Consider the following 11,208-nt stretch of genomic DNA (forward strand, 5'->3'; position numbering starts at 1 on the left):
CGATCGACTCGACTTGAATTTACATCCATCGCAGTTTTATATAATGTTTATTATAACAACAATCCTAAGTGACATTTCACATTGCTATGAAAAGTAAGAGTTGGTATTTCACGGCAAAACACGCTTCAATTGCACTTTGTGATCATATCCTTTTCATTTTATTCTTTACTTTTGTTGTTAGTTATTCGTAAGCCGTTGTACCTGTAAAAGGGTAATATATTTAAAAAAAAAAAAAAAAAAAAAAAGGGGGGGGGGGGGGGGGGGGGGGGGCTGTCCAGCTTAAGTATCAACGGCTTGTTTTGTGTATCCAGTGGTTGGCGCATTGCAGGTCCAGTTTCGGCCATTAGGACAAATGATCGTTCTATTCGTTTTGCTAAACTCTTAGAAAAATGTGGTTGTTATATGCTACGTGTTACTTTTTCCGTATAGTTTAGAGAGCTTACCTTTGAATTGCTTGGTCTGGTACGTTATAAGTTGAAAAACAAAAGCGTTATAATGTTGATATACATGTCCGGAAATACGTCATATTTCGTGTTTACATAGTATCATGAGATGATAGCGAGATGTCTGTCGACATTGGCTGCGCTTGAGTAGTTTACAGAGTAAACAAGCATATTTAGAAGAAAATTTTATTCGATTGCTTTTTGTTCTCCTCCCTCATTTTGTGTTTTTCTTTCTTTTGCATGTTTTATGTGTTGCGGCTTCTGTTGTCATGGTAACCACAGACTTAAACAGGCTGATTCTGACAAAATGGCTGCAGAGGAAACAGCCCGAAAACTGGGTCAGGTTATAGCTGATAAAGATTGTAAACGGTAAGATAGGACCGTTCTGGTCAAAAGATTGCGTGAATTATACAATTTTCATGTGTTTATATCCTGTTTGTTGTATTGTTGCTCTCTTTTACTTGTATGAAATGTTATACCATTTCCTGAATCGATTAAAAAACTGAAGGAGACTAACGCTTCATATCGGTTTGTGGCATGACACTTTATCTAGTATGACAATATGAACAATCCAGACTTCTTTTTTGTACCGTCCACATACACACAATGTTTCTTCAAAATGGAGGTAAGGATGATAATAATTAAATTATGTTTTGCTTATTTTTCGTCGCGGTACACAGAAAACAATGTGATCTATGAAACAAAGCCATATTGTAATCACCCTTTTATCATGTCATTATGTCTTTATGTTAAGTAAAAGATTTGACCTTGGGTTGTTTTCAGTTGGAAATAATTCAATATCTGGCAGGGTTTGTTAGAATGGGATGACAATTCGGTAGTATGGACATTTGAGGTTGTCCTTCCCAAACGGAGTGTGGGTTTGGGTCCTAGGAGTCAAACTGGCTTCAAATTTCAACAAATCTCAAAAACCCATATTTTCTGGAATGAAATATCCTTTGCAGACGGCAAGGTCTTAACGCGCTTAAAAAAATGTGAATTTCATTTCTTCGTGACGAGTGGGTAAATTTGCAAAAACAAATCAATAAAAAAGTATGAACATCCGTATCAGTGTGAAATGATACCACATGATGTTCGTTTTGTAGTATAGTATAACCATTTATAGTATCATCATTGCCAGGAGCTGAGATCGAGGTCTCATGGTTAAATTGTCTAGAATCTTATCAAACGCTTCTTCAGATCTGGATACATTGTCATAGTCAAATGTTCAATATCTTAATTAAACATGGATAAAACATATCCAATTGGACAACCTTATTATTTGGATAGTTTGTAAATAGAGACATGTTTACGCCATCTTCCCACATCAATCTGTTTGGAATTTGCAATTTCTCTATTTGCTTAATACCTACATGAGATCATTTTCGTGTTTAGTCTCAGCAATACAAAGCAACTTCCAGTATAGCAGGATTCAGATGACCATTAAGGACACTATTCCTCTTGCTCAGCTTAGAAATATTTCCTAGTAATTCAGTAAGTTTCATGAAAATGTATTGTTTTGATTTTGAGATACTTGAGATAAAAGTATTTAAGTAAAGAGCTACTGAATTATGTTACACCTGAGAATAGAGATAAATCTACAGTGTATTTTACTGGAAACCAATTAAAGGCAAACGAATTTTAAACCCCTGAACCCGGAACGGCAGTCAATACAGATTGGAAGATAACTTGGTTTTCTAAGTATTTATGTGCGAGTAGATACAGCCATCGTTATACAAATCTGAACAGGGGATACATTTGAGTAATACAATGTTATAGAGGCGATTTAAGGGATGAGCCTGAAAATAAACGTCGATTATTGTGACATTTATGCAAAATTATGAGACAATAAGTGACATATCTGAGGATGAAGATAACTTTGAGTTGCAAGAACAGTATAGGAGAAACAAAGATAAACGCACTAGCGTAAATTAATGATATTCTCTGTTACTAGAGCACAGTTTGTATTATTGACTGGTGTGTGGAAATACCAAACCCGAAGTTTGAACCTACAGATGTACCTTACCTATTACATTGTTAGAGATATTGAGTTTTACTGCTGGCGCGCAGCGAAGTCATTAAAATGATTTTTTGCGAGGGTATAACCACAGTATTCGAAAAAAGATTCCGCAATGATAGCTGTTATACGCTTAGTCTACCATAGCCGACACCTGTCGGTTGTTTTCAGAAACCAGTGTCACCTGCCGTAGAAAAGGGTAACAAACGCTCAAATTGGAGAAAAATCAAGGTAATCGTAGACGCCATTTAAGCTACATAGTGGGAAGGTGATATTTTTGCCAACCATTTTAGATATATAAAAAAAATCACGAAAAGAAATTAATTTACTTAAAGTGACTGATTATATATTTTAAATTCGGAAAACGGTGTATTCTTCATATAGATAATTAGACGGGTAATGATATTGCGATATGCGATTCTAAAAGTGTTTACATTTTATACCGCGGGTGATGTTTTATACACATCTTCATGATTATCATTACCACCATTGTAAAACCATAAAAGACGAATTGGTTTCGTGACGAGTTCGCTTTACTTCCGCCACACTAAAAATCAGTAACAGAGACACGTTTGTACACACACGCTGCCGCGCCCTTCTCTGTATTTAGAATTGTAAACATATCGACTCTTCGATTTTCGTGTTGTAATTAAACGAATTAAGCAATGGAAAATATCAACGGGTTAATATTTCCGTCAGGGATGAAATTCGTTATATCCACAATGTACATGTGTATATATCCGTCATAGTTCTTACCTACCCTATTAGCTTCTTAATTTGAATTTAATTTTCGTGATCAACAGAATTGTTTTTTTTAAATGTTGCATCATACCATATTTACATTTTTTTCTTTTTTTACGCTTTATTCGCTTTAAAAAATGATGCAATCTGCAAAATCTTCATGGTAAACCTTGGTACAACACATTAATGACGCAATGAGCTTCTATACGGTTGACGGTACATGTATATTGTCCAGACCATAAGTTATAGGAATTAGGAATAAGACTGTTTTGAACAGTTATCGTGTGCTCATTTTCTTTAATTTTGACATGTTTTCCCACTATATACGATTAATGAAAATACATGTATGGCTACTTAATGAATCTGTCTTGCCTTTTAAGCTGACCTTTCCCGAAGGGACAAGTGAGGTTATGCCGTCTATATGTCGTCCGTTCTCCGTCCGTCGTCAACTTTTTCATTCAGTTTTGTTAAATACATTCAAACGACTTCTTCTCTCAAACTAAAAGCCATGGAATCCTGAAATTTGGCTAGTAGGTTTCTAGGATGGAGCCCCACAAACTTCGCATATACAAATGACTTTTACTTGTCACAGACGGTCAAATTTGTTCAGACTTTTTTCTGATTAACTAAAAGGCCTAGAATTGTTTTATTAAATGAAGCGCAGATAATTATCAAATAGGTGAATATCGTGTGAGCGATTCAGGATCATTAGATCGCTTGTTCTACCGTGCGTTACCCTTGTAAAGAAGAAATTATCATACTGCTAAAATTGAAAAAAAAATTAACGGATAGTATCGCAATGAGACTTATATTGTTCCGCTCCTCCGTGCTGTTAGTAGCAGTTGATATCTTTCCGCCAGTAAAATGACAATGCGTCTAATTGATGTATCACAATGTCACTTTTACTGTTCCGCCCTGTGGTTATCAAAAGTCTTCCACTGGTAAAACGACAGTGTAGCGGCATGACATGTCGCGATGCCTGTTAACAATAGATATTCTTCCAGTGGTAAAATGTCAATTTTATGATTGATCTAAACTCAAATGACTCATTATATACACTTTTTAGCCAGACTGAAGAAAGGGAAGCGTAGTTCTCAAATTACTCTATGGCAATCTGTTCTCAGGCAATGATGCTACCGCGACTTACATTTACAGAAGATGTAATTTTTATATATGTGATATATGGTTTGTGCAAATAAAGGACGTTTGTGTGTGCCGGTCATGTCACTGAAATAATGATTCATTCCTCCACAGAAACAGATGTCACAAATTTGATTCTTTATAACATATAAATATAACGAAATAGTTTGTAACATTTTATCTCAAATATTACTTTAATTCATTTGTCACTGATTAATATTTGCAATCCTAGATCCCAACATCGTATCTAAGGTAAATAGTTTCCTGTTGTACTTTGCAGTATTTGTATGGTTACCCAAGCTTGGATCGCCTACATACAGTATGTCATTCATACAACGGGTCCTTTCTAGCAATATATTTATTTATATATATATAGTGTTTATTTTTCAAGAATTCGAAATTATTTTCTATGAACATCAATAACTGTAATAAAATGATAAGGATGAAGTTTACAAAAGATACTTAAGATATAAGAACACTGCCATACGATTTGAGACAGTAGAGGAAATATTATTAACTTCATCATACGGTTTTATCCTTCTATGACGCGTCCGTGATGTCGAAGGCCTGAAGTAATGATATATTTGAGGCGACTCAGGAAACTCAAAAAATTTCAAAAGATATGTCAAAATCTTGAAGGGAATGTGCAGTATCCAATAATTAGATAAACCTTTTAAAATTTCTATATTAGATTTCAAACGAACAACAGGTGCATGAGTATATTCTGAACAATGCTACTATTCCAACAAATTAAAACTTGGAATACAAGTTTCGGCAAACATGTTGGATTAAAGTCCACCAGTCGTGTCTATCACCTGCATTGTCGAGGGATTGTACAAGTCACCTGAGATATCTACAGATTTAGAGTTAGATGCAGAAGAGCCAACATTAGTTAAGTGCATCATGTTTCGTCGTTACATGACTCGTTAGTGATACAAAGCGCCTAAATAAGGTGATTGAGAAGCACCAAAAAAGGCGACTGAAGAAACTCAAAATAAGTAAAATAAAAGTCAAAATCCATATGGAGAAATACAATATCCCCATAATTAGATAAATTGATACAACGAAACACAGAAATTAGCATACCACACTTAAATCAATTTATCACCAAAGAATATTGGCATTTGATACAAAATATATGAGTATATGTATAATAAACTTTATTTCTTATATTAAAGTAGAGAAAAAGGTTATATCAGCTGATATATAATTGATTTTATTTCTTTTATGAAAACTGGGAAAAAAAGAATATCAGCTTATATAAATCACTCTTGTTGGCCCGGATTGAAGCATGCGATGGGTATTACTGTGAGAGGTACAATTGTAAGAGGGGTAAATGGAGTACCTGGAATAAAAATCATTTGTCCTTCCAAGAGAGGGGCCGCGGTGGCCGAGTGGTCAAGGTGTCTCGACACTTTATCACTAGCCCTCCACCTCTGGGTTGCGAGTTCGAAACCTACGTGGGGCAGTTGCCAGGTACTGACTGTAGGCCGGTGGTTTTTCTCCGGGTACTCCGGCTTTCCTCCACCTCTAAGCCTGGCACGTCCTTAAATGACCCTGGCTGTTAATAGGACGTTAAACAAAAACAAACAAACCAAACCTTCCAAGAGATATACAAGATATGTAATAACTTCAAATGTTAAGAGTTTGGTAACAAATATAGTATGCACACTGTAGTTGTTGGAGTTTCAGAATAAACAATGTGGATAAAATCATCATAAATCATCACTTTGGATATAAATTGTGTTATCTTTTGTGCATAGAACGGCTTTAGAGACAGACCTGAGGATAGAGCGGGAATGGCGAGGGACGCTTCAGAAAACACTGGAACAGGAGAAAGAGGCGACTGCCCAAATACAGGCTGAATATGTACAGGTCAAGGAGGTTGAAAAGGTACACGTTCTTCTGTTGGTTCTAATAGACGTCATAACACACAGAGAGAAATAAATTTACAGACCATGCTAGCTTTTCCTATTCAATATTATTCATATGGACTGGATGTAAACAAAGAATGCAGTTCAAAATTGATATTTAATATCAAAGTTATATACAATAATACGCAATGTTTTAAACAAAATCAAATATTTATCTTTCGATAAAAGAGCCGTTTTCCTGAAATATTCGTTTATTCCAATTAGTGGTTGGTAATAAAATATTGATCATTTCAAACGATGTAGTACGGTCGACTGTCGATCACTTCTCGTAATTTGTTCTGCAACTTGGTATACAGAAACGTTACTCATGTGATGATTTGACTAAGTATACATTGCACTGGTCATATCATTTCTATATTAACCTGTAAAGCACTAAAGCTCGTGTCTTTTGTAACTTTTAAAAAATAACTTACTCGTGTGAAATAAATTCCATATCCAACAACCACTCGTTGTGTAACCTCTATTTAACCTACATTAACGTGATTATTTTCAGGAGTATAAATCATTACAAAAGATGCACCAAGGTCTACAACAAACTTGTGAGGAGCAGGAAAGAACTCTGGCAGAACTTGGCTCTCATCTAAGCGAGTAAGCACATATATATACTCGTGTTTGCTTCGCTTGAAGTGACCTGCAAGTCGTATACAATACGTTACTAATCTCTTATGTATAGTGTCACAGACTCGGAATATACAAAACGTATTTCATGTCCCAAATTTACTAATATTTATCAATTATACAAATATTTGGTTAAAGATAGTTATACTCTATGTGTTACTGAATTCGTGTTTAAGTGAGCTATTGGGTCTTTATGACAATACCTCTCGCTAGCGTTCAAATTACTAATCAGACCAATATAAACAATACTACTATACCGTTATCCTTATATATGTATTTCCGTCATTAAATAACAAATTGTTTTAATAAGAGATAAATAAATTCCAAACCAAGATAGATCTTAGTGTACAGACGACATCAAACAATACTAAACCAAACATGAATCTTTCTTTTTGCATTAATGTTACTCTGCCTGATGATACAGAGATATGTTGTATCACTTCTAAACGTACTTTTAATCCTTGCTGTATAACTAACGTTTTCATTTGAACGTTTCTTTCATTGTGGTCTTTACGACTGTATGGTACTTTATAAGAAAGTGTTACTATCATATACGCCTGTTTTAGATCCAAACTAAAAGTGGAGGATATGAGAGAAGCAAGTCAAGTAACTAAGGAGGCTGCGTGGATGAGTGATAAGGACGCATCACAGTGTAGTAACTGTAATAAGGAATTTTCTATAGCTAGACGGAAGGTTTGTTAACTTGTAGTTATAATAAGAAAGTTTGATAACTTATGATATAAATATAAGCATGTCTGATGCTTTACTATTCATGAAGGAACACAACCAAGTTATAAATTTCAATCGCTCATTTTCTGTATCTTTAGTTAATAATTGAAATATGGTCATGACAAATAGTCTCCACACAAATTTTTATGCTTCCATCCCGACATAACCTTTACTTTTACTGTTTTAATTCCTTTAACATATATTTCGCTATTGGAAGAAAGTTGGTTCATTGTTATAAACTATGAATACTGATTTGTATCATCTCTCAAGAAACAAACTTTCCAAACACTATTCCTATGTGCAGGAGAGTGTAGAATCAACAATAAATAATAGGTTTTGTTATGTTATGTTCGTAACTTTGTTCAAGTCAACATAAGAAATATAAGAAATATGTTTTTAATGAATTAATATTTTCGATTTTTTGTGTCATCGTGTACCTCATGTTTCACGTGAAATCTTTTCATTGCAGCATCATTGTCGTAACTGTGGTGAGATTTTCTGTAATGAGTGTTCAGACAATAAGATGCCATTGCCCTCATCAGCTAAGCCTGTGCGTGTCTGTGATACTTGTCAAACTGTGCTTCTCCAACGATATTCATCGGCTGGGAACAAAGCTTAGGGGAGGCTATTCTATCACAAAATTGTCAAAGAGGCAGAGGGAGGCAACTCATCAAACGGCTGATAAAATCCAGATTCCTGCATAAAACAAAAGCGAACGGAATATATGAATGATATATTATAAGGTGGAAATATTCATAACGTAATTGCATCCAATAACAATTACTGATATGTAGCTCACATGTTTAGAGCGCCATTCCAAACTGATAAGATGGTGTGGTGTTAAAAGATGACAAGGCTATTTTGCTTTTTATTCGAGATTTGAAAACACAAGACGATCGTAATCAGTTTCTACATAACTACTTCAAGTAAATGAAACGTTTAATTTGCGTAACTATTTACTACCTAATCTAGTCTTACCGAGGTCCAGTCCTGTATCCAGATTGTTTATGTTTGCCTAGTATTTAAAATTATCTTATGTTTGGTTGATTGTATGTGATAACCTCAAAAGTCATGGAACCCTTCATTTGATAAAATGTGGTTTTGTATTATTGTTCTAATCAGTGGACTCTCGAATAATTATGACATAAAAATAACGCACAAATGCTCTTTTTGTCAGACGTGTCTTTCAGATGAAATGATAACGATGATAAATGATTTAGAGTTTTTCTGGTGATTTAGTGTCTATGTATTAACAAATACTCATAGTCAAATAAAAATGTTGTAACTCCTTATCAAGAGAAGTAGGAAGGTATCGATTATCACAGGTTGTTCTGTTGGTGCGGTATCAGGTATTGGCACATAACTATCATGCTACTATATTAACAGGTATTGTGACCATGTGACACTGGTGCCATTTACGCATGTACATATATATACTACATGCTTTGATAGTATGTGTGATTAACAACCAGCGATATTTAATTTCGTTGCCGATGATGTGTTCAATTCGCTAATATGTTTCCTGTATTGTAATTTCCAATAATGGTTCTAAGGAACCAGTGCATACTCAAATACTTACTTGCCAGTTCAGAGTTGTATCCGGTAAAATTGTTTGTCCTTTCGTTCATTGTAAACATAAAAAAATACACCCGTAAATGAGATACTGCTGGACACTAGAAATAGTGTCGCCAAGGAACCAGTTCATATAACGACTTCTCTGAAAACCCGTATACATGTACAGAGGATCTTTCTTCACAGGAAATGTTCGTACTCTTAATAGAAGAAATTCGCATTGTCCATTGTCGAGTTATTTACAATAGGTGATAGTGAAACTTCTAATTGGGCGAAAATGCGATCTCTTCTAAATCCTGAAATCCGAAAAGATCAGCGTTTGCCAGAGTTTCCCGGTATTAGATAAGAAAGTTGTCAAAATTAATCCTTTCACAAGTCAATGTGTAAATGTTGAATATCGTCGATCTTGTTTTCAGACTTGAATGATGAGAAAAGTATTACGGAAAATCGGAATGTTTCAAAGCTAGGGTTAGGATGTAATCGCTTTTTAAAATGCCGAAATGTTTCATAAAGAAACTTTTCAATATCACTTCGGAATTGCATGAGGACGGCCGGAACAGTATTTTTGAACCCCGGAATGCTTCATAGAGTTTGGTAAGAATGGTTGTTTGGAATCCAGGAATGATGATGGACACGTTAGCTTAAAATGAATTATACAATAGTGTGGATGTGTATGGTGTGATTTTAAATGAGGATGTATGAAAAGAATTGTCAGAAATGTACATTATCGTTGATGTGATAGAATTAATAATATTCATACAAACGGACGTGCCCAGTACGTGTATAAGGTTGTTCCTATATGTGTATATAATGCTTAAATATAAATATATATATGTATACGTAAATACTATTTTAACAGGGCAACATATAGGTAGTCAAGGTGACTGATGTGTACTACATTTGTGTTATGTTCTCATGCTATATTTGAAAGTGATGGTTATTGCGTCATCGAAGTCATTAAAAGTGCTTCTATGAATAAAGAATATCATGATTGTGTGTCTCTAGTTTTACTATCGTTTATAAAATACCGATTCTAAATAGGAATAATACACGTACAGAATTATAAGTTATCATTACACACCAACCAATTCCAATCCTTGTTTCTGTAGATTTCATAGATTTCATAGATTTCATAGATTGCATACCCATTAAGTGACTAAAACTGTATATTTCATACTCATTAAAGCTACTTCATCCTGTAGATTTCATCCTCATTAAAACGACTATATCCTGTAGATTCCATACTCATTAAATACATAGCGATACACGAGCGTATACCGTAAAAAAGTTCTATAAATATACGTGTACGAGTTCTCAAGCACTTTTTACCTATGTTGGTGTTTGTAAAGAATGTTATATGGAGACAGGTGGGTTCGAGTGACGAGTCCGTGCAGCGTTCTGCTTACGAGCAATACTGGTAACATGCATTCTTGTAGGACTTACCGAATTTTAAAACTATTGTTTCGCACGGATTAAGGTATTTACACAAAAAAGACGAGGCATTTTTATTGTCGTAATTAATGGAGAGTCTTTGCTATATATCTATAATATATGTATATATTTACCCAGGTAACATTTCCTAAGTAATGTTTTACTGTTATACTCGATTTCAAGTTTCGATCCTTAATTATGGTGAAGTTGAGAAAAGAAGACAACAAATATATATATATATATGTGAGCACTCGCCCTTCCGCATGATGAACAATCTTGTCGCTCAGAAAATCGCACTCAATCACTATCTTGGCCTTGACAGGAAAACTTTGCTCTTCAACGTGTATTAAATAGCCTTTTAACTGATTCTTACACGTCGATCACAATATCGGGTTGTTTGCTGTATTATTCGTCAGTTGAATTTAATAAAATCCCAGTAAGAAGGATATGTTGACTAAACCAAACGCTTACTAAAGCTTTGTTTTCCCGCACCACATGACCATCGGCAATGTTTTCTTAGATTTTTCCGAAGGCCGAGCACATCATTTCGGATGCCACATTTTGTACAAAGGGGACACTGTAGGTA

General features: G+C 34.7%; 1 protein-coding gene across 4 annotated transcripts in view; it reads left to right on the forward strand.

Moving 5' to 3' along the window:
- The window catches only part of LOC117332120 (RUN and FYVE domain-containing protein 2-like), a 59,351-nt gene extending 49,162 nt beyond the window's left edge, over positions 1–10,189 (forward strand). For 3 of the 4 annotated variants that reach the window (XM_033891004.1, XM_033891011.1, XM_033891017.1), the window contains 5 exons: positions 726–812; positions 6,102–6,231; positions 6,766–6,860; positions 7,457–7,583; positions 8,089–10,189. In XM_033891004.1, the coding sequence (XP_033746895.1) occupies positions 726–812; positions 6,102–6,231; positions 6,766–6,860; positions 7,457–7,583; positions 8,089–8,238 (589 nt within the window). In that variant the 3' untranslated portion in view covers positions 8,239–10,189. The remainder of the gene's footprint in view (positions 1–725; positions 813–6,101; positions 6,232–6,765; positions 6,861–7,456; positions 7,584–8,088) is intronic. The other variant, XM_033891025.1, reaches the window with a different exon arrangement.
- The last annotated feature ends 1,019 nt before the right edge of the window (positions 10,190–11,208 follow it).

This window comes from Pecten maximus, chromosome 1 (genome assembly GCF_902652985.1).
Source record: "Pecten maximus chromosome 1, xPecMax1.1, whole genome shotgun sequence".
Taxonomy (NCBI): domain Eukaryota; kingdom Metazoa; phylum Mollusca; class Bivalvia; order Pectinida; family Pectinidae; genus Pecten; species Pecten maximus.